Source organism: Daldinia decipiens (assembly GCF_022478715.1).
Source record: "Daldinia decipiens strain CBS 113046 unplaced genomic scaffold F4813scaffold_50, whole genome shotgun sequence".
NCBI lineage: Eukaryota > Fungi > Ascomycota > Sordariomycetes > Xylariales > Hypoxylaceae > Daldinia > Daldinia decipiens.
The window spans coordinates 45,803-69,540 of record NW_026054593.1 but is presented as its reverse complement, the minus strand read 5'-3'; the positions used below and the strand labels follow the sequence as shown (position 1 = coordinate 69,540).

At 43.1% G+C, this 23,738-nt stretch overlaps 7 protein-coding genes across 7 annotated transcripts; 4 read left to right on the top strand and 3 right to left on the bottom strand.

Annotated features, from left to right (window-relative positions):
* Positions 1–81: 81 nt before the first annotated feature.
* F4813DRAFT_375269 (UBC-like protein) lies at positions 82–1,221 on the bottom strand. The gene is made up of 4 exons (XM_049244999.1): positions 998–1,221; positions 833–912; positions 558–763; positions 82–477 (listed from the first exon to the last, which is right to left on the bottom strand). The coding sequence occupies exons 1-4, from the start codon at positions 1,065–1,067 to the stop codon at positions 408–410; spliced, it is 426 nt and encodes a 141-aa protein (XP_049095238.1). The 5' UTR covers positions 1,068–1,221; the 3' UTR covers positions 82–407.
* Positions 1,222–1,482: 261 nt separating this feature from the next.
* F4813DRAFT_375266 (uncharacterized protein) lies at positions 1,483–7,379 on the top strand. Its single transcript, XM_049244998.1, has 6 exons — positions 1,483–1,724; positions 1,819–1,885; positions 1,946–2,326; positions 2,374–5,012; positions 5,070–5,283; positions 5,333–7,379. Exons 1-6 carry the CDS (start codon positions 1,647–1,649, stop codon positions 7,234–7,236), a joined length of 5,283 nt encoding a protein of 1,760 aa, XP_049095237.1. The 5' UTR covers positions 1,483–1,646; the 3' UTR covers positions 7,237–7,379.
* Positions 7,380–7,931: 552 nt separating this feature from the next.
* Positions 7,932–9,246, bottom strand: F4813DRAFT_393845 (uncharacterized protein; the record flags this gene model as incomplete). The annotated part of the gene is made up of 2 exons (XM_049247482.1): positions 7,932–8,691; positions 8,789–9,246. 2 exons carry the CDS (start codon positions 9,244–9,246, stop codon positions 7,932–7,934), a joined length of 1,218 nt encoding a protein of 405 aa, XP_049095236.1.
* A 423-nt stretch (positions 9,247–9,669) lies between these two features.
* On the top strand, positions 9,670–12,099 carry F4813DRAFT_375262 (uncharacterized protein). Its single transcript, XM_049244997.1, has 3 exons — positions 9,670–10,692; positions 10,754–10,868; positions 10,923–12,099. Exons 1-3 carry the CDS (start codon positions 10,141–10,143, stop codon positions 11,555–11,557), a joined length of 1,302 nt encoding a protein of 433 aa, XP_049095235.1. The 5' UTR covers positions 9,670–10,140; the 3' UTR covers positions 11,558–12,099.
* A 265-nt stretch (positions 12,100–12,364) lies between these two features.
* On the bottom strand, positions 12,365–13,709 carry F4813DRAFT_400201 (uncharacterized protein; the record flags this gene model as incomplete). The annotated part of the gene is made up of 1 exon (XM_049248242.1): positions 12,365–13,709. One exon carries the CDS (start codon positions 13,707–13,709, stop codon positions 12,465–12,467), a length of 1,245 nt encoding a protein of 414 aa, XP_049095234.1. The 3' UTR covers positions 12,365–12,464.
* A 548-nt stretch (positions 13,710–14,257) lies between these two features.
* F4813DRAFT_375261 (uncharacterized protein) lies at positions 14,258–16,059 on the top strand. The gene is made up of 2 exons (XM_049244996.1): positions 14,258–14,665; positions 14,721–16,059. The coding sequence occupies exons 1-2, from the start codon at positions 14,567–14,569 to the stop codon at positions 15,861–15,863; spliced, it is 1,242 nt and encodes a 413-aa protein (XP_049095233.1). The 5' UTR covers positions 14,258–14,566; the 3' UTR covers positions 15,864–16,059.
* Positions 16,060–16,300: 241 nt separating this feature from the next.
* On the top strand, positions 16,301–18,337 carry F4813DRAFT_375260 (FAD-binding domain-containing protein). Its single transcript, XM_049244995.1, has one exon. The coding sequence runs from the start codon at positions 16,397–16,399 to the stop codon at positions 18,212–18,214; it is 1,818 nt and encodes a 605-aa protein (XP_049095232.1). The 5' UTR covers positions 16,301–16,396; the 3' UTR covers positions 18,215–18,337.
* The last annotated feature ends 5,401 nt before the right edge of the window (positions 18,338–23,738 follow it).

Sequence of the window (23,738 nt, the reverse complement as noted above, 5' to 3'; positions counted from 1 at the left end):
GTTTCGATAAAGTGGCGGAATCATTTCCGCCCTGCTTTAGCTGCGCGTGGTCACGTGTGTTTAAATGTTAAATGTTTAAATGTTTAAATGTTTAAATCAGCATCGAGAAGTACATGCATCTATGTACTTGTACATAAACGGCAGGGGTTTTCTTTAGTGATTTAACTTTTTATTTCATGCTATTGCTCTGGCTAATTCCCAAAGGTCCCTTTGAATCGACGTCTCCTGCATTAGAACCGATAGTACCGATAGTAGCTACAAAGTCATATTGCGTCTTCAGGGGTAATAGGAACTCATGACGTCCACTCCCTTTCGTGAATAATGTGCTAAAGAGTAAAAAGCCAAGGCGTATCAAGTTGATGTGGAATATCGGTGTACCACGTGTTGGGATTATGCATAATACCATCCTAATTGCCGGAGTATACTGATCCCTCGGGCGGCTGAGGGAGCTTCTTGCACGGGCCGGACGCCATGTATCTATGATTCAATGATAGTCAGAAATCCGTTGGAATCTAACTTGATTTGATGCTGTTCTGAAAGAGTTTTGTTGAACTAACCTCCGGAGCTCGATCAGGATAGTCTCCATGGTGTTCTCCCTCTTCCAATGGGCCAAACAAGGCAACTGGCTTGGGTCTACCACTCCATTCTTTTGGTTGACACAGGGTAGATTGACTTGACTGACAAACTGAATCGTGGGAGGCTTGTCGGGATACTGATCGCCGCAGTGCATCTTGACGGAGTAGATTCGGTTCTCATGTACGCTCTGTAGTCGAACCTATTAGCTTGAAGTTCCTCGCGAGCGAACGAACGATTCGCCGGAGTTGTAACTGACGTGGGGAGGTCCAAGAATGGTACCGTTCCAATCAGACATCAGTAGATCTTCGGGATTATCTAAACCATAGGAGCAAGCTTCTGTTATAGATGTCACATATCACACGTTAGCGGAGGCCTACAAGGCGCGAAAGGGCAGTTTGGCGGGGGCAGAGTATGTATATACCAGCTCCTAAGCCCTTCTCTCCCTTTTCCAGCTCCTCCAGAAGGCGGAAATTTCGGGGGACTTTAGCCATATTTGACGTAGACGCTGTATTTCAGAAGAAAAAGGCGTAGTCGAATGGGCTAGATAGGTATCTTGATAGGCCACCTGGACCTAGGTTATGCTGTTCAAAAGTTGAAAACGTAGTTGACTATGTGAGAAGAAGAGCACGAAGCCTTATGCCGATGATAAAGATGGAATCTTATGAATGATGCGGGATGGTGGGGTTTTTGTCGGGCGCTATGTACTACGTATACATTGGTACATGTACCTAATGCATGGACCTGCAAGCTGCTTCACGGGTTCTTTTACATCTGGGATTAACAGCCATGCTTCAGACTGCAGTACATAGGGACATGGCTGAAACCTGTGGCGCAGCTTCTTAGTCACATATACCTGGTAATTTCCCGGTATCCCGGTAGGGTAGTTACGACGAATCTGGCAGGAACCCTGAAGCTCAGCAGTGAAAATTAAACTTCAACTTAAACAGACCTAAACTTTTATTCCTTGTTCAATGCCCAATGGAATTCAGCACCTTATAAGCGCCTCACTTCTAGACTTGAGATTTGAGTAGTTTTCGTCAGATGGATTCTACTCAACCTGATTGGCCAAGATGACCACCCAGCTCCTCTCTACGGAGTTAACTAATCTCATACAAGAGAGCAAACGAAAGCATAATGATCTTAGACAGGCATGTCTTCGCCCAAACTCCACTTATAACTTGAGATAATAGACTTTCAGGTGTCCTTCTCGGCATTTTAGGGGTTTACTGACTCATTGTTTAGGCAGCTGAGAAGTCATTGGAAGAGCTGAAGGGAATTCGTGCCGCAAATGAAGTCCAACTAGCTGCTGGTATGTCTTCGTTTAAAACATGCCCCTGCGTTAGAAAATAGGTACTCATGGTAAAATTAGAATTATCCCAAAAGGTCAACTTCGTCAACCCATTCGTCATCGCATGCGGGACAAGAAATGCCAAATTCACCGGGATAGCCATTGTCTGCTTATCACGGCTTATTCTTGCTACTGCGCTCCCGCGATCCAAGTTGAGTCCCGTCTTGGAAGCCTTGCGAGAGGCTACTTCTGCTGGTCTTGATGTGCAACTTAAGATTCTGCAAGCTCTGCCTAGTTTACTCCAGAACTATTCGAAAGAGATCCAAGGTGATCTGTTAGTCACTGCATTGAACATCTGCTTCATTTTGCAGACAACTAAAAATGGAATTGTCAACAACACTGCCGCCGCTACACTCCAACAGCTTGTTATGACCGTATTTGAAAAGGTGTCGGTTGAAGACAGTAAGTTTGATGTCTTCGACTTAATTGTAAAAGCTGACTTGATCCAGAATCAGTATCCGATGGAAGTTTTGTTGGCGATGCCCCTACCGGGAATGGCGATGTTCAACTTCGGGCCGCGTCTATGGATGCCTACCGTATTTTCAGGGATATATGCCTGATGACGGAGAACGAGCGACCAGAATACCTTCGATTTACCGGACTTCCCCAGACATTTGGCCTGGAGTTGATAGAATCAGTTTTGAGCCAGCACGCTGCTATTTTTGTTGAGTCGCGTCATCCGGAGCAAACACATATACTTCGCACAAGGGTGATGTCTTTCGTCATCAAGACGATATCCGGGAAACCAAACTTTGCGACTTCAGTTCGGCTTATACGTATTCTATACACGCTATTACGGAAGCATTTAGATATTCTACTATCAGAGGGTGGCGAAGCTCTTGACACCCTAACTCAGTTGTTAGATCAGGATACAGTTACTTGGAGGAGAGCACTATGCATGGAGGTCTTCCGCGGTATATTCTCCGAGCCTCCCCTTCTTAGACGTATTTTCGCGTTTTACGACTCTAAGGAAGGAGAGAAAGATATTCTCAAAAATTTGACCGCTACATTCGTCAGAGTTAGCACAGAGAAACCAGTGGTTATCGGCTTAGGCCATCAATCTACCATTCCTGTAGCCAATCCGTATGCCAATCTAGGGGGCTCGTCGGATCAAGCAATGCTGGAGGCCAGCGGGGTCACTGGAATTATTAGCGGATCTGTTGGCGAAGGCCATAACACTGGGATTAGCTCTCAATGGAGTACGGTTAGAGTTGCCTGCATCGACCAGCTAGATAAGACTGAACCGCCCGCGATCCCTGAGTCATACATATATGCGTTGACTTTATCTTGCATTACTTCATTGTCTGAGGGACTAGCTAAGTTGATCTTGCCGCTCACAGTTCCTCCCGACAATCGAGTTCGCAAACGCAGTGCAAAGCAGCAAGAGATGGGGAGAGAATCGCCAGGTCCAAATGAAGACGATAATGGCACCCCAAATAAAATGGTAGAAAGAACTGCTACGATGAATTCTATTGAGAGACCTGGATCATTCAAGAAGAATCCAGTGCCTCTCAACCCCCTAGCTGTTAAGGACCACCCCTTACATAACGATGTTAAGATATGTGCGGCCATTATCGATGAATGTTGGCCAGCAATCCTCGCAACGTGTTCTACCTTTTTATATGCCGCGCTCGATTCGGAATACTATCACGGTCTCGTCCGAGCCTTCCAAAAATTCGCCCATGTTGCGGGATTACTTCATCTCGCAACTCCAAGAGACGCTTTCCTCACAACGCTTGGTAAAGCAGCCGTCCCGCCAAATGTATTCAGTGCTTGCCTTAATACTAGCCCTTCTAAATCTGCTACTGTTAGCCCCGCCGTAGAAGGCCCGAATAGTATTTTGGGTAATGCTAGAGGCCTTTTGAGTGTTGATAGTCTAGTAACCCCGGTGGGTGCCGCTGGTGAAAGACAAAGGCAAGCATCTATGGACGCCAACACTATACCACAGACGCTGAATACTCGGAACCTCCTATGTTTGCGTGCGCTCTTAAATCTGGGGATAGCTTTAGGACCTACATTAAGCTCTTCATGGTCGATTGTCTTGGAAACGCTGCAGCAGGCCGATCTTGTTCTGTTCACAACTGGGAAATCCCCCGGCAGAACTCCAATCGCCGGAAAGGGTCCGGACCCAAGAGCAGAGAGCGAAGCTGCCTCGCTCCTAGCTAACTTTAGTATGGAAATAAGGGCTGTTGAAACGGCAGCATCTAGACTCTTTGAAAGCACAGTTGATTTTCCTAACGTTGCTTTTGTAGAAGTTGTTAACGCAATCTGTAGTCTCTTAGACCAACAGCCTGACCCAGGTTCGGAACCGTCGAGCCGACCACAGTCGTCGCCCTCGTCGCCCCCATTGCCCGGTCTCCGTACCCCTACTGGACCACACCGGAGACTTGTTGGCGGATTTGGGACAGTATCCACAGGGCCCAGCCAAGAGGATCAATTTGCTCTCACAAAGATCAGTGAGGTTGCGGCTATTAATATTGAGAGACTCCTTAGCTATCCTCCTGACGTCTCGGGTTGGGCACGAATCACGTCTGAACTTATCAAGACGCTGGGTTCCGCCCCTACGGCCGCAAAGATTCGTACTCGTGCCGCAGAGATACTCGTTCAACTTGTATTAGAAGCCGCTAGAGCTGCCGTCAGTCTCGATGATGAGACACGTAGTAGAGTTCAGCTTCGTCTACTGGAAGCGCTTCGCGATTCTTTATTACCATTACAAATGGAAGACCGTGCTACTTCTGTTACCACCCATTCGACAGATGTTGACATCCATAAGATCCTTCTTGAAGGTCTCAAAAGCTTACTTGATGATTGTGGTGATGCACTTTTAAGTGGTTGGGAAATCACGTTTGAGGTTATTGGCAGCATCTTCATTCAGAGGAGGTTTGCTAACGAGAGCACACGAGACGTCGAAAATCAATCCCTCATCTTATTGACACGATCCGGAAAACTTATTAGGTCCGCATTCAATTCTTTACAGTTGATCTGTTCTGATTTTCTTGGGTCATTGCCCAAGTCATGCTTTCTGATTCTCGTTGATACCCTGTATAAATTTTGTTCACAGGATGACGATTTGAATATCGCGTTAACGGTAAGTCGTGGATTGGTCTTTTTATTTATTTAACGTACTAATACCTATCTCTATCAGACTGTTACTTTCTTCTGGGTGCTTTCCGATTTTCTTTCGGGGAGGAGTCGGTCGCTTCCTATCACTGATAGTCTTATTGATGATCCTAATGGTGTGTCATTGGTCGAAAAGGCCTCAAATGCAGAAGATGCATCGTCTGATTCAGCTTTATGGATGCTCCTCCTACTGAGGCTGACCACTGTAACCACTGACGAGAGACTTGACTTAAGAAACAGTAAGTCTCCTGAGATTATATTCTGCTACCACGCTAATAACGCATCAAGGTGCTATCCAAACATTACTACGGATTTTTGATGCGTACGGAGATAGGCTTAGCCCAGAGGCATGGTCTGTCTGTATCAAATCTGTTATTTTCAAGCTTCTTTCGTCTATAGAGGAAGAAGTTGAAAATGCTGGAAGACCGGAAATTGATGAGAAAATCCGCCATGACTGGTATGACACGGCCGTCGTTGTGCTCAACGGCATATCTGGCCTCCTTGCCAATTACCTTGATGTGTTAACTATTCATCCCACATTCAACTCCTATTGGCAACAACTCCTAGGGCATTTTGCTTCTTTACTTGACTTCCAAGTTTTGGAAATAAGCACGGCAACATTCAAAGCGCTGACCCAGATGCTCTCGCAAAGCCAGAATGGCGCAAAACAGAATTTCAACAAGACTACAATTGATCTAGCCTGGGATTTATGGTCCCGGGGTGTCCCTGTTTCAAAGAACGGCAACATAGGGAGGATCACAGATAATCAAAATTGTCTTCTTGCCTATGTCGCGGCTCTCCGCGATGTTTATCGTCTCATACAAGCTGATCTTACCGTTGACCGTATTCGCCGAATGCTGATACTGTTACGAGAAGTTATGCAAGTCGCTACTCCTGGGACATATGTGGCGGATATTGAACACCTTACACCCCTACAGGGGCAGGTACTGGATGTGATCAAAATGCTTAGGACCGACTTGCGAGGGGCGCCAACCGCTCTGATATCTCAGACATCTGAATTTATCTCGCTGGCTTTCTTCGAAGAACATGACATGTCAATTCAACGGAATTCGCAGAAGCGCACTTACGTTGCTATGTCTAAAGCCAGCATGTCGATTCTCCAATCTCTCATTGTGAATCATGCTGCCGACGTAAATATCTACAACGATGGTGCATTCCTGACTGCGCTAACGGCTTTGTCGCGGCCAATTGTGCTTAAGTACCAATTCCCTATTATCACGAAAGCAGAGCAGCCGTGGAAACAATCAACAACATCCGCTTTGGCCATTCTCGAGGCTACGCTCCCGCAGCTTCAGAAACTCGAAATTTCACGGTCGAATCTACAAGATATTTGGGAAATGATTGTTACCATTGCGAACGGAATTATTAGTGCAGACTGTGATGCACCACCAGACCGGGTCAATATCGCAGAAGATCAGAACATCGATATATCCTCGTTCTTGAAACTCCGTGAGCTTATCATCCCCTCCTTAGGTGCGGAGGTAGTAGCGGATAAGACAAGGAAGGTGTTCGCAGAAAACCTATTTCGAATGTCTATTATCCATACACCGGCCCCGGCAGAATCTTCTCTCATATATGGGAATAGTGAAGGTGATGTAGTTGGCTTGTTGAGCCTATATAAGCCACGGAGTGGTCGCACCGTGGATCCGCCCCCAGCCAAGCGTGAGAAGATGTGTTACGTTTGCCTCGACGAGTTGTTTGCATTAGTAACAAGCCACAACGAAACATCAACGCCTCATATTACAGTCCAACCGCCGACCCCAGCTTTCCCGCCACCCAGCTTACCATCAGCAGCAGGTAACATGACGCTCGAATCTCCACATGCTCTGTATGTGCGGTTAGCACAAACGGCAGCGCCGTATCTTATCCTGAGGGCCGCTCTTACGCTAAGAGCCTATATCGCAGACCAACCGCTGCGTGGGCATATGCCGCAGCCATTGAGCCAACGTAAGGAGCTTACGCGGGTGCTAGAAAGACTAGTCGAGCTTAAGAGCGAACCAGAAGCCATCCCGGATACACCCAATGCTGAGAGCGAGAATCGTAAACATCTACTTAGGCTCTACCCGTTACTAGTTAGTGCGACTAAAGTCACAGGGGCTAGTGGGGATGAGAGTGTATTAATGCTACTGACGAAAGCATTAGAGGTCGTTGGGTCCGAACTGGGGATTTGAGGTTGATACTTTCTAGTAGGCTGATAATTACCTGGTAGGCACCTTAGTGGACTAGCTGTTGTACATAAGTGTATCAGTTACTTAGCTGGCTGGACTTGATTTACTGTCGTCGTAGGACTAAATAAACATCGATTAATTCCAATTAGATTCTTAAATATGTAGTGGGAACATAATAAGGAAGATGTAATCCATTCGTCTTAATTTTAGGGTAGATTTATATTCATCTCCATATTCCTAGGCAGGTAGTTTACCGAGACACTGGATATACTACCATCTCCTAGGCCTTCGGTTTGCCTCTTAAGGGGCTGTGAGTTGCGTGTGATAATGTCCTGGGAAGTTACAATCGGTGTATATAAGATGGGTTAGATGGATAAGGGGGATATAGAGTATGTTAGTGATAGAGGTTAAAGGGATGATGGGATTGTGTATGTTCCCCTCAATGCTCGCCGACGCCATGCCCTGCCCTTTTCATTAATTTTTTTTCACCACTACCGAATAGTCCCCGTCCACACTTTTCAAATACCAATTGAAGGTACAAGAGATGCTTCCTGGTGGTACAGTTGAGCTTTTTACCAGCCCAATTTAAAAAAATTTCATGCCCCTTCTCCTTTACCTGCAGGTGCCTTCCCTCGTTGTCCCCGTAATTCATAATAATGTACCTGCTCCTCAAAATAGGATCTTACAGAATTGCTTCTTTACTTTCTCTTAGCTGTATTATCGAACTCGCGCACCATCGAGTCCACGACACTCCGGCTAGTTTTAGGACCGGTTGATTCCTCTGGAGTCGATTCGTCTTTCTCCGCTAACTGCTTAGCCATGGTGCGGCTCTGGGCCTCGCCTACCTTGCCGTACACACTGAGACCGGTAGCAATCATACCACTGATATCGCCCACGTTGCCCGGAACTACGATGGCAGTACTCTCACGTGCTAGCTTGCTGAAGGCGTCGACGTATTTCTCGGCCACGTTTAAGCTGACAGCACCCTGGGCTGAAGAGCCGCCGCTACTAATACTGCGGGCTATAGCATCGATTCCGGACGCGGTGGCTTTAGCCTTCATAAGAATAGCTTCGGCCTCACCAGAGGCGCGGTTGATCTGCTCAGAACGCAAGGCTTCGGATGCCAGAATGACACTCTGCTTCTTACCCTCGGCAATATTGATGGCACTTTGGCGCTGACCCTCAGACTCCAAGATCTCAGCACGCTTGGATCGCTCGGCTGTAACCTGCCTATGCATAGCTTCGACAACGGCGGCCGGGGCGTGGATATCGCGAATCTCGTAACGCAGGCAGGTGACGCCCCAGGCTTGCGCTGCTTCGTTGATGGCTGCGGTTATATTGATGTTGAGAGCGGCGCGTTCTTTCAATACGTGGTCGAGAGTCAGTTGACCGATCTCGCTGCGCATTGTGGTCTGGGCGAGTTGGGAAATGGCGTACTCGGCATCTTCTACACCGTAACTAGAGGGGCAGCATATTAGTAAAGTGGCTTGGTTGAAGGAAAATATGTGGGAATACATGGTGAAATAGAACGGTCTATGTAAGATTTTAGACATACCTGGCCTTATATGCGTCGAATACGCGAGTATAAAGTACACCGTCCAGCTCCAAAGTTACGTTGTCGGCCGTGATAGCACTCTGGCTAGGTATTTCGATGGCCACCTCTTTCAGGCTCTTGACGTAGGCGATTCGGTCGAGAAAAGGAACGAGGATTGCAAGACCGGGCTCGAGAATACGGTTGAACTTTCCCATGCGCTCGACAATCCATGCTGTCTGCTGGGGCACGAAGCGTATGATGGTGTTGGCGGGGAGGGAGGGGCGTTGGAAGTAAGAGGGCGGGATGGTTCCGAGGCCTGTTATTCCGGGTTGTGATGGTGCTGGCGATTTTGTGGTGTTGTGGAAGGTTCTCAGGGCGCCCAATGTCAAGGTCGGGGTCAGCAAAGCTCGAGATGTCGGGTAGGTGGTGCCTCTCCGCAAGGTGGACGAGACGATCTTCTCAGCTCTAGTCAGCGACATCATCATTGAACGCTGCCACATACACAAATTCCTGTCTTCTTATAGTTGTAAACTACTATTATTGGAATGTGTTGTGTGTTGGTGGTAGAATGGTAACAGGCTAGCTGTTAGAGGCTGAGAACCACGTCACGGATCGTGCGCTGGGGTTGGATAGAACTAGAAGCTCGAAAATGCGAATCGTGACATTTTTTGAGAAGCTCCCATTAATTCGAGTATTAATTAATGGCTCGAACCTCGGAATCCGGAGTTTGCCTCGAGCTCGGACCAGATACATTGTTATGTAATCCGCACGGTATAGTTGCATTAGGTACGGAATAGTGGTCCTTTAATTTACACAAATATCGGAATACAGAATATGCTTGTAAGGAATGCAACTGCGGTGTATGTACTGACATCCCTTCCTCGACCCTGTTTAACAAAGCACGGAAAGTATCAAGAAGGTTATCATATCATAATCAATGCCAGCACCAGTAAATAAGATCACTACAATGACGACTAGACTTTAACTCTATGACATGGATATTTCGCCTAGTTAGCGCAATATATGTTGAGAATCACGCAGTCGATGTCGCCAGAGTCGATTTGGAAGGTAGAATTGCATCCCAAGATGTTCGCAGCTTGGCGATTTCTCCAAAATGAAGCAAACGCCTACACCACCCCCCAATTATTTATATTCGCACCAATTGCGAATCTTTGAAAGAGAAGAGTTCATGTGCCAATGCTGCCGCGTAGTGCTGAACTCGCCGTCAGGGATCACATCACCTTATCATTCACCGTAAGCAAGCCAAGCCCCTGACGGTATTATACATATAAAGGTATAAAGGTAACCTAGGTACTTTACAAGATTTCTCTTTTCGCTTCACAAGTTCTTGATTTGCTGCTTCTTCCTTCGCAATGAGGCTTTCTCTCTTAGCTCCGATTCTAGCTTCGCTTGTTGCAAGCGTTCCAACAGCTCCCAGGAGTGATGTCGTATCCTACGATGGATACAAAGTCGTGCGGATAAACACGCATGGGCACCCATCGGCTACAAAAGAGAAACTCTCGGGAATAAGTTACGAACAGTGGAACCGTGATGTCTACAAGCACCTAGATATTATCATTTCACCTGATCAGGTTGCCACGTTCGAAGCACTTAACCTTGACTACCAAGTTATGCACGAGAACCTGGAAGACTCAATTGCATCAGAGTCCATTTCGAAGTCGGTCTGGAGAAGACAGACTGGTGATCTTTCGTGGTATGATTCGTACCACGACTATCAGGATCATATCCAATATTTCGAGGATTTGCAAAAGTCATTCCCAAACAACTCAGAGCTCATTTCATCTGGCACCTCTTATGAGGGGAGAAATCTATACGGTCTCCATCTATGGGGCGCGAGTGGACCCGGCAAACCGGCAGTACTTTACCATGGAAATGTGCATGCCAGAGAATGGATTACATCGCCGGTAAGTCTCAGTATTGTGTTGATATAGGTAACATGAAGCTTATTTTTATTTTATTTTTTAGGTCGTCGAGTACATAACTCTCCAGCTAGTTAAAGGCTACAATGACGGCGACAATCTCACTCGTTCATTTTTGGATAAGTACGACTTCTACATCATACCAATTGTGAACCCGGACGGTGAGTATTGTATAGTCCTCACCTCGTAAGGGACGACTAACTGACAAGCCGAAGGTTTTACGTATTCTCAAACAACTGATCGCTTGTGGCGCAAGAATCGCCAACCGCCACCTGGGAACCAATCTTGTATTGGTCGGGATATTAACCGCAATTGGGGATTTGCATGGGATGCGAACCCATTAGGCGCCTCTACAAACCCATGCTCGCAGACCTATAAGGGCGAGGCACCTTCTGACACACCGGAGAACCAGGGTTTAGATAAGTTGGTACGTCAGTTACGCGATGACGCGGGCATCAAGCTATACATAGACTGGCATAGTTATGGACAGTATATTCTATCGCCATTTGGGTACAAGGAGACATTATACGCGCCCGAGCTTGGCAAATGGACCAAGGCAGCTGGCATCGTCAGTGAAACAATTCGGGATAGTTCAGACGCGGGAACGACGTTTACTTTCGGGCCCAGCGGAGCCACTCTGTATCCAACGACAGGTTCGGCGCCTGACCATATTTATAGCATTGGCCGTGCTGAGTTCTCTTATACCATTGAACTCCGGGACACGGGCAAGTTGGGTTTCGTATTGCCTCCTGAGCAAATTAGGCCTACCGCCGAGGAACAGTGGGAGGGACAAAAGGCTTTGCTAAGCTTACTGGACGAGGAGTTCTTCGATGGCGAGGGCCCGGCTTGACCGTCAGGGGAGCGAAAGTTACTGGTATGAGCTTAAGAGTATGTTCGTATAGTTATAACATTATAATACTTAGCTCGTATTGGACCAATTAAAGCCCTGATCAGAGTGAGATCAGAGTTAACTCAAGCTGAATTGACTAAAGTTGACTAAGTCACATGGAAGGGAGAAGGCCGAGAAAGACCATGACGAATAATCAAACTCTTTAAGAAACTCTTGATCTTGTGGCATGTTTACCTACCTAACCTAAAGGTAGGTAAACATAGCTAGCTTTATATAAGATAGGTATCGTCAATTAAGTATCCATGGGACTCTGATGTATACGAGAGGACAAGCGCTGAACTTGATGAAATTATCTAGTCAGGGACGCTTGGGGTAGGCTCAGAGGCGGGTCTTAAAACTAAGGGAGTCTTCAGGTTAGAAGAGGGGATAGTTGTGCTTAAGTTCGCTGCTAAAGAGGCGGGTGGTGGGAAGGTTGTTTACTTTGCCTTAAATCAGGAGTATTTCAAGCATGAACTGTAAGTTGGCGATGAGGCAATTGTGCGGGAATCGCTTCTTAGATAAGGAGATTGAATTTAATGGGACGGTATTTCACTCTGATGAGCTGAAACACAACGCATAACACTTCACAAGGCGTAGGAGGGAGTATTGCTTTTGAAGAGTATTCACATATTGGGCACAAAATACTGTTCCCATCAGACTACGGATGGCCGAGGAGAGCTCTAATAAGATATGAATACGAGATTTAGCAATATATTATTGAACGAATACTAGTAGTTTCCAATTTGAGAGGGTACTCGAGGAAGTGCCTAACCCCGTGGTTTAGAATAATAAGTGCGTCTATAGCCAAATGCTCTCACCTGCCCCCTATTCATAAAATTCACTATCTGCTTCCCATCTAGGCAAGGTCTCAAGCATCAGTAAACTTTGCAACATCAGCATATTCTATGCCGCCAACCCATACTTTAGCAATGTCTCTGGTGTTGGAGATATTCACAAGAGGATCGCTGTTTAGTAGGATTAAATCTGCGCGTAGACCAGGTCGAATTGCACCCCTATCGTTCAACTTATGCACCGTTACAGGGACAATCGTCGCAGCCCGTAAAGCCTCTGCGGGTGTCATGCCAATGTCCACCAAGTTCAGCAGCTCCTGGTGGAGCGAGTCTCCAAAGGGAAAGTAGATCTCAGGTATAATGTTGCCGACCGCATCTGTCCCCGCCAGTATAGGAACACCAGCTTCATGTAGGTGTCTTACATTATTCAATACGTTCTCATATGTCGTATTAGCTGAGTTGTTCCCGCGCAGAAACTGCGCTATCTCTGGCTGTATAGTGTACGCGCGACGGAATATCTCCATAGTTGGAGTAGAAGCCAAATTGTATTCCTTCATCGATCTGACAATAAAGGAAAACAGTACACCATCATCGGGAATATGCTGCACGACGTCTATCTGTGATGATACTGCCCGCGTGAAGGCAGAGACACTGGGCGCATGCGCGACGGCCAAGTGACCTAACGAGTGCGTATAGTTGACTATTTCGTTGAACTGATTCTGGGTCGGCCCATCGGGTGCACCCACGACCTTGAAGTAGTCGGAGCCATTGCCGAAAGAATAGTCGACGAGGGACTTGGGGTCTGTGTTAGGATAAAGTAGCTGCTCGGGCACCACCGGGTTGAGCTTGGAGCTCGCACTAGACGGAGTTAGGGCAGACAGCATGGTGGTAAAAAGTGACGCTAGGCCTGGATTTGACCTGAGAGAATTGCAGAGTTCGATATCTGAGCAGGCCATGTTGAATATTGTGGTAACGCCGTATGAAGTCATGTTTTCGAGGCCTTCGACCGTCACCACGTGTGCGTGAGCGTCTATCAAGCCGGGAATTAGAATGCGATTACCACCGTCAATTGTTTTCTCGATGCCATCATCGCAATCGGTAATGTATCCGCCGTCGATGATGATGGTTTGTGGCTTGCCTATGGTATAGCCGTTGAAGACACGCACATTTGTTATTGCTGTTTTCACGAGTGCCGGCACATCTCGCTTGCTGAGAGCCTTCTCTACATCGCGTAGTTGAGGCGTACGAACATGATCATGAAGGCAACCCCTTGAAAAATTAAACAGGGTAAGTAAAACTGAGGTGAGGCGTTTCAATTGCATTGTTCAAGAAACTTTTAAGAAGCCAGACAAGATATCAAATATTGGCAAGAAGTTGAGCCTGGCGCTGTTTATAGCATGTTATATAAATATATTTAAATTAAAAGGAAACAGCTGTAAAGTTACTACTTTATATATACACGACATGGCAATTTTAGTCCGTAAGGAGATTCATTATACGATATACAAATTTTGTAAGAGCAACTCTTCAGTTCGTACACTAAACCTGAAGCGTAGGTGGTTACTGGATAATATAAATCCGAGGTAAGATAGGCCAGGGCCGGCCTGCTCAGAAGAGTCTTGACCTGTCGACCTTATCTGATTGGAATTACTTCATCTTGCGGAGAAGTATGACAGTGAGGACGACTTCATAGCCTCCTTGCTCGAGGTCATACATGGTAGAGTAACATGAATAGGGGCTCTTGAGGTTCTGCAGGGATGCTCGTACACTAGACCTAGAATGGTAAAAGGTAGATCGGTTTGTTGGCAGCGCCACAATGACGAGTCCAACGTTTCAGGGATAATACCTAAAGGGACTGCCGCGCGTAAGATATAATTGTGTCCGAGACATACTGGTGATGTATCTTTCGACGATGATAAGCATAAGTTTCACGAGAAGTAGACGCAAAATCAGCTTGTCGAATCTTATCAACAGTGTCGGCGCCGAATTAGTCTAGCCCAACCCTCGCAGGGCTTCCATCGGTTAGGTACCAGATCTGAAGTCGTTAAGGATACCTTGAAGACTGCACCGGCCTTAAGCGAAAGTCGTTTGCGAACTTTTGATTTCTTTATAGATATCAATAGTTAATATATTATATCTTAGGAAAAAGTTATAACCTATTATTTAACTCCTGCTCACCATGGAGGATGCTCAAAATAACGAGCGCCGGAGTGGTTCCCGACAATTTCACAGAAAGTCCCGTAATAGCTGTGTGCCTTGTCGGAGGCGTCGCGTTAGAGTGAGGCATCCTTCCAATAAACATCCAATTCCCTATCGTCTAACAGCATGTTCAGTGCAACCTGCAGCCACCTATCTGTGCCAATTGTCATAGACGTAACGAATCCTGCTCTTATACTTCACCAAACGCTTATGAATTAGCCCCTATTCCATTTTCGAAGGCACAAGCGAAAGCCTCTGCCTGGAAATCTAATGTCGGTAATAACTCTAAGGACTTTACAGGCTTTGGAAGCACGGAATTTGATTTGAATTCCCAGGCCCTCTATGATAATATGAGCCTATACAGGACGTGGCAACAAATTCTAGACCCATGTGCAACGAGTTCAATGATTCAAGTCATGGAGGAGACGTACCTCCTATCGTTGCTACCGAATATTAAAGGCGGACTTTTTGGTTATGAATTCGATCGCCTAGCAAGCACTTTTGAGTACGTACATCGAACATTCACAGCGCTCTACGAGCTTCACCAATGGTCACAAAATACATCGCGCTCAAATCTATATACTTTCGCATACCAACATCATATCGAAGCATCAGTCTTGTTCAGGCACTCGCAGCCGGAGGTGAATGGGACTAATTGGATGGCTGTTTTGATATTTGGAATCGGAGTCATAGTCTTCCAATTCGCAGCCTTCCTAAAAACACCTGACACGATAGACAATTATCTTGAGCTACTCCATATCTTGCGCGGTTCTTTCCAGTTGGCTATTGAGTTGGCGCCTTTTCTACGAATGAGCTCACTAATGCTCCTCACCCAGCCTCGCTTACACTCACCTAAGTTGCATCTAGATGAACTCGTACTGAATATCTTAGCCTGCCTTGATTCACTCGGCTACCCTGAGGATACTACCGGTGAAATGAAGCGCGCTTGCTTACAGTCGATCATATCCCTAAAAGAATGGATCATTGAGGTCAATGGGTATCCTGGAAACTGGCGTCAGTATATGGATTGGCCAGCCGCTGTCCCGGAGGAGTATCTCTCTGCGATTTCACAAAGACACCCAACGTCCCTTGTCATATTCATTTATTGGTGTTCTATCATGCATCGCTGTCCAAAGAGGTGGTATGCTGGTTGGGCTAGCAGAGCTGCATCAGTAGCTATGAGACACCTAGGGGGGGAGTGGAATCATGTATTAGAAGCACCCCGGAAGCTGTTGGCATTCGAACCTGGGGATTCCAACCCCTATACGCGACCTTAAGGAGGATAGCAGCCAAGGGCGGAATCTCGGAAATTAATCCCGACCCCTAATCCCCATTATTCCCTCATGAGATGACATTCCAACATGATTCACTTACTCAAACCTACGTAGCTTGCTGTTATGGCTACATACTCTAACTAGAATATAAACACAGATTGTAAGAGGTATTTGTTAGGTGATTGGTATTTGCTGGAATCTTCTTATTAGTTTATCTTCATACTCTGTAATGCTCACAGGATAAGACTAGCTATCGCTTTGCGTAGTATCTATATGCGTCAAACACCTTTTACGGAGTTACGGAGTAATTCTAATAAGCTTACACAGTATCAGCACCCTCACAATGCGACACAACCAATAATATTAAATACCTAATCATACCCTCTATGAGGGACTAACCTACAGAGTTAGTCTTGAAATTTTAGCATTATAATACACAGGTAGGAAATCTATACCGGTCAGGCTTTACGCATGCTTCGTATGCCCCTATCTATATCGCCAATGAGTTCTTGTGTAAAACTTCGAACTCGCCTAATATGAAAGGGTGTACGATCTACTTAATTTGGTCCCTTGCTCAGCTCATGCTCTTTGGTGAGGGGCAGAGTGAAGAGTTATGGACTTCACTCAACATTTCCGTAGACGGACGTCTCCATGCAATTCGACCCTTTGCGCTACCATGCTACTCATTTTATAACGGGAATGAAGTCACAATCGATGAGGCGGCTTGTACTCTGATCCGAGAGAAATATGTTACAAATTCAATACGCGCTGAAAGGCCCAGCGGTTATATGAATCTCCAGGGTGAGATCTGTCTAGGGGATCCCATAAACCAGTGTGCGTTAGATAATACAGCAGCTCCGGCAGCCAAACCCGCACCAGGTGCTTCGTGCAATCAAGGCAGTGTTCCTTCATACTATATTGAGGTCGAGAAGATTTCGGATATCATTGCAACTTTAAATTTTACCCAGTATCATGGAGTTCCTTTAGTTATTAAGAATAGCGGGCATGATTACATGACTAGGAACAGCCAGAAAGGATCATTAGCTCTTTGGGTGCACAAGTTGCAAGGCCTTACTATCCATAATAATTTCCTCCCAGAGGGATGTGGAGCAGACTTGAGGGTTGGCCGGGCCATTACCGCGGGCACCGGTGTTAGTACGGGAGATATTTACAATTTCGCATATAAACATGAAAGCACCTTCATTGGTGGTTATTCCCCGTCAGTTGCAGCTTCTGGGGGTTGGGTTCTTGGTGGTGGACACAGCGTATTATCACCAGTGTATGGACTCGGAGCTGATCGTGTCGTCGAATTTAAGATTGTGACGCCTGATGGGGTTGCTCGAACTGCAAATCAATGCCAGCACGAAGACTTGTTTTGGGCTCTGCGAGGTGGCGGTGGAGGGACATTTGGCGTTGTGCTGGAAGCTACTCACCGTGTTGAACCGTTAATACCAGTCGCGGTCGCAAACATCAAACTACCTTCAAATATCACAGCAGAAACGTCGATAAAGTGGATTGAATTGATGGCGCGGGAATCCTTGGCTTGGGGTAAACAAGGATGGGGAGGTCATGCGGGAGGCATATATTTGACTTACATGAATCCTGTACCAGAGATAGCCAACTTAGCCGACGATGGAACTGCTGCTAAGGCCTCTATGAGGAATGTATCAGATTTTGCACTTTCCCACGGGGGTAGTAGTGTGGTAGAGGTTCTACCAAACTTTCTTGATGTGTGGAACAAATACGTCTTACCAGGGGCTCTGACAACAGCTGGGGTCACTCGCGTATTGGCAACGAGGCTCATACCCCAGAGGTTATTCAGTGATGACGCCGGAATTAACAAATTGATGGATTTCATAAAGGCTACGCAGAAGTTGGGGTTTGATCCACGGAACTTTTACAGCCCGGTAGATACACCCTTTGTGATAGACAGCACGACGAAGCTGAAAATGCGAAATGACACAAGGCCAACAACATCTATCCATCCAGCCTGGTACAATTCTCTTTGGGATATTTCGACATCCCTAACGATTTCTTGGAATGCATCATACGCCGACCGCCTGGAAAATATGACTGCTATTACAAGAGGAACGCTTCTTGCGGAGGAGTTAACAGGTACCGATGGAGGGACTTACCCGAACGAAGCGAACCCCTTCACGGCGAGTTGGCAAGAGTCTTGGTGGGGCCATAACTATGAAGCCTTGCTCCAAATTAAAAAGAAGTACGATCCAAGGGGGCTCTTGAAGTGCTGGAAGTGCGTTGGGTTTGAAAACAAGGACATATTGACCGACAGATTCAGATGCCAGGGAAAGTTACAACTGGATGTCGACCGTAATGTAGCAAATATTATGTAATAATTATACTCTAAGGAAGTTCGAAGTGAAAGTGTCAGGGGACAGTATAAATTGGGTACAGATCTACGTAGAATAGATATATAAGGGGCGCTGCGCGCCCTCGAAAGAGTATAGAAGGTCAAGCGTTAATATATTTATATTACCATGCGGCTACTATACAGCAGCGAAGCTGCTGCTTCTACCATTCACTCTACGTATGACATCAATTAAGGGGTATCTCTAACAAAAAGATACCCTTTAAATTGAATGATAAGTCCCTTATGGAATCAGAACATTCCTTTCACGTATATTTAATCCGTACCTCCCCTAGGATAAAATATGTTCAATCTCACATATAGAGTAGTATGATCTACAATACTAGTGCTTACCGGTGATGAACTAAATAGCCTATATCAAGATATGATCTAAAGTCTAATGGTATCTTCTAGAACACTCTAATAAATGAACGGCAAAGACAAAGGCCGTAGTAACTAGCGATAGCTTCATACCTCGCGTCTTTAGGGCAAAATACTTTGGTTGGGGATAAATCAAAGCACCCTTACGAGGGCCACCCTAGTAGGGGCTATTTTAAATTTTTAAACCTTTAAAATAAATACTTTAATTTTAATTTAACGTTATTTAATTAAATTAAATTTAATTAATTTATAATTTATTATATTTTAATAATAATATAGTTTTTTACTATTAATTTAATTAATAAAGTTTTATTTTCCAAATTAATATTAGAATTATTAATTATAACTATATTATTTAATTTCTGGGTTTTTAACTATTTTTTTTTTATAATAATTTTAATATTTATAAATATTGAATTTGGGTTAGGTAATATTTTACGCCGTTTTTACAGTTTTATATTTATTAATATCTTTTTTAAATATTTAGCGTAGGTTTTTATTATAATTAATTTCATAATAGTTTTATTAAAGGTTTTATTAATTTTATTAAATAAAAGTTTTATTATAAATTTAATAAACGTTATATTAATTTTAAATAGTTCTTTGGTTAAAATATTAATATTTTATAAATTTAAAGGCGTTATTAAAAGGATTAGGGCTATATTTTCGATAAAATTAAGCTTTTTTAGGTTAGAAATAAGGTTTAAAAAAATTAGGGTAATACCGGGAACTTCCCGGAATATAAGCTGGTAATTCAACAGTTTATTTTAATCCCTAAAATAAATCTCTATAACCTTCTAACCAACTAATATATTATATTTGGTTAAACGTTTTTTTATGCTATTTAATAAACTATAATAAATTTTTTTTTATTAAAATTAAAAATATAATATAATTGGTATATTTTAATAAATTTACAATAATAGTTTTATTTTATTAATAAGAATATACCCACGTTAATAACCTATAAAACGTGTAATAAGTATACCAAAATAAAAATAACATAAACCTTATTTATAAAATATTCCTAAAAGAATTTTATTATAATATGGTTATTATAGCCGTTAAAGATTAATAATTACTATTATTAACAATTTAATGATTTTATTTTTTTTAAAAAGACTTTATAAAATCATTTAAATATAATATTATTATTAATCCAATTATTAAAAAACGTAATAAACTTTTAACCCTTAAATCTAACGTTTTTATTATTAAGAAACTATTATTATTATATATATTTATTTATATATATAATAAAAAGATTTAGAAATTAACCGTTACTATTAATATATTTAATAATTAATATCTAGATTTTATTACTACAATTTTTAATTACAATATACTTTTTATAAATTTTGCTAATAACTATTTTATTATTCCTAACCCCTTCCATAATCCCCATTTTATTAACGTTATATATATGTTTAATTAAAATATTCTTAATCTTAAAAATTTTAAATTGGTTAAAAAAGATATTAATATTATTAACTATAATTTTATTAACTTATTTATAATCGATTAAATAAACCTTAACCAATTTAATATTAAAATAATAAAATAAAAATTATATATATTAGTATTTACCGAAAATATCGAATTGGTAATTATAAATTAATAATTTTTTTATAATATTTTTAAATCAATATAAGAAAAACATATAACTAATATAATTTAACATAATAGCCTAATTAACTAATTCCTTTTTTTAATATTTCAATAATTTTTAACGTTTTTTTAAATAGTTATTTTATATTTTACGGCTTAATATTCGGTTTGTAAAATAATATTATAATATAAGGTATTTTTTAAACGCCTACCGCAAAAATATACTATTAAAAACGTTGTTTATTACCATAACGCAACGCAATTAAACTAAAAGAATAAGCATTTTAAAATCGTAAAAAAATAAAGATTTAAATAATAAATTTTATTTTTTAATTAATTAAAAACTAATAAAATTATATAATAATTCGTATATAAACCTTATTGCAAACGTATTGCGTTTTTGAGGTGGCCTCCACTAGGGTAGCCCCCGTAAGGGTGCTTTAACTTAATCTCCGAATTAAGAAGAATAGAATATAGGTTTACCTTTTTGTTAGAATAACACCGTAGATAGACCGGTCATCATAAGCTTTCATACTCACTAAGCCTTGGATAGCTGTTTCAAACACTCGTACAATGTCTGGTTGCTAAGACTTGTTCGAAAAACAGCCTACTTATTAGCTAGACTGTAAGATGAATACCAAAAGAGTCCAATAGGCCCATATGCAAGCTACTGCATAAAAGAAAAGAGGCGTGTTATAAATAATACAAACTAATTAAAAAAGTATTAAGCCTCGGCCTAGGTGTATAAGTAAATAATATTGGCTTTCTTGTCCTTAAGTCTAAAGATATATGAGGATAAAGTCATCTTCATGTATAAATCTCTTCGCATCAAACCCCAGGCTGTCTGAGTCGACGTGCCTGAGGATATATTGAGATCATCAGTAATGTAATTCGAGGCAACTTCCGGTTCGGCAGTAGTTACAGTGAGCCTTGCCATCTGGAGCACAGGCTGTACAACCGTAAGCACAGGTGCTTTTGGCCATTGTGATTTGTTGTTGTCGTCGGGAGTAAGATTTCAGTACGAAACAAGGAAAGGTTGGGACCGATATGGAGGCGGCGTCGGATACTAGGTATTTCTTAAAGAATGAGATATTGCGTACCTACCTACCTCAGGTATGAAGTTAGTTTAGATGGTATTAATATAGATAACTGTACTGGATAGATACTGAAACTTCGAGTTGGAAATATGGATTTCGACGTTTAATTCATATACTTCCAAAATACAACCCAAAACATAACACCCATGGACAAGATCGATTCTGTTAAACAATGACAATTGCATTCAACAATACGTGTTAAAAATTAAAAGGCTTATTTCTAAACTACCGTATTCAAACGCTTTTATCAATACAATAAATCCCAACTTCATTATCTACAACTACATATTTACATTTGCTTTTGAGAAAATCTATCTTCAATATAATGTTCTCAGCTATCTCCTTGTTTAGTATCAGTCTCATCGCTAGCTCTTCCGCTCATCCCCTCGAAGAGCGCGCCATCTAAGTTGCACATCTCCGTTTCATGGCGGTCTAGTATCGTATAACATTGGAGTACCTGTCGACAGCATCGTATTTAATACCAGCATGTCATTCAAAAAACTAGCAATTGACACTGAATAATGGATGATCATTATCAACCTGGCGTTCTTGGACCTAGACAGCAACATTTCTGTCGGCATAATTGATTCACCGGGCCATAATGCTATAAACCAATGTACTTCCAAACAATGTATCTAAATAAAAAGACCTTGGTTAGCAGTATTGACACCTATGTTACCATTGGCGGCCAGGGCTCATATATGGAGGGTGTTACTCCAATGGCTAGTACACCGGGCCTTGGTGTGATTAACAAATTCCGCTTAAATATACAAAATGTACCTAGGTACCTAGGTACTTTGCTTCGTGGATGGATTGGTGCTAGTTTTAGTGGGGTTGATATTTTTGTTGGTAAAAGTTTTAGGTTAGAGGGGTATGACGTATTATATGCTACCATAAAGTAAAAGATGGATACATGTACGTAGGATAGTGGGGTTTATGTATGTACTTCCATAACTTCCATATTAGTGAATTGTGGCTAAATACAAGTACGATGGAAGTACCTAGGTACAGCCCGAATACAGAGGTACATACTTCACTTATACATGGTTAACAGATTAAGAGTCAAAATAATTAGGCAAAACCTTAGGTACCTTAGAGGAAGTATACACGTGTGCAGTTGGAGCCGGAGAGTTGTCAGTCTTTATACCATCTAATAGGTACCTCTCATACTTGACAGAAGCAAAAAATGATATGTTACTTTTTACATATATCAGCCGTTAAAATTGATTGGTACTTTAGTAACATTGGAAAGTTGCATTCAGTCTACCACTTGTCAAACATTAATTCGTGTAGTCCACGTAGTCCAAGTTCTAACCTGCCAACCTCCTCTCCATCAGTATTATCAGACTTCTATTATCCGTCCTTAAACACCAGAGTACTATCAAAATCCGACTCAAATAGACTTTCAAAACCCGTGTTGTGCATTCGAGATCACTATTGATCTAAGGGGTAGGAGCCAGCAGAAAGTATGCACAATAGCTTTGGCAAGTAGCATACGCTGGAGGGCCGAGGGCGGGGATCCAGAGAGTTGCACCTGCACACACGGATTGGCAACCTGCATACGTCAACAGACCTGCCGCAGCGCAAGTTGAGATGGCCATTATGACCATGGAAACCTTTGCTTGATGCATGTTGATAGTGTTGATAGAAGATATACTAAAAATCGAATTTCAATGGAATAGGTAGCTTGTAGGTGGTCTGGCGATGTGAAGGGCAGAGTCTCGTGTTCGCGAGTTGCGTGAAGTCGATTTATTTTGCGACCTGGATTGTATTTCTTTAAAGTGGTCTTTGGTATTTCTTAAGTCGAGCGTGGAGGAAGAAAATGCAATAGATATATGTAAATTGTTTAAGCGTGGTGTTGGGGTCCGGTGTGTTTGGAGTAGGTAGGTAAGTAGAAGAGGAAATAAGAGAGAGAAAGAAGTGTAGAGAAAGGTAGGTTTAAATGGATGTTTCCAGATACAAACGAGTACCTACCCGTTACCTCTTATTGGGTCTCCAAATGCCATATTCCACTGACCTTATCGGAAGCGACCTATAACGTGGCGGCTACATTGTTACGGAAGTTCGAAGATGGTTATTTGAATGCGACCAGTGACAATCTGATTGGTCGATATCAAGAGGTGGGGGCCGAAATTAAGGTAGAACCACGAAAAAAACAAAGAGACATAAATCCACCAACTTATTAATTCTTCTTTTTTCGGTTATAAAAGTCAAGTTACGTGGTTGGATCAAAACAACCGTGAGAAACTTGAATGGAGTCCCTTCTTGAAAACTGGTATAAGTTCTTGAAGTTACGCGCTGCCTCTAACTGTCCTACTTATTTCGTCTTTAAACTTCGTGAAATAAAGCTCTCGGGGGGGGGGGGGGGGGGCGGCGGGGCGGGGGGGGGGGGGGGGGGTTGGGGGTGGGTGGGGGTTGGTGGGG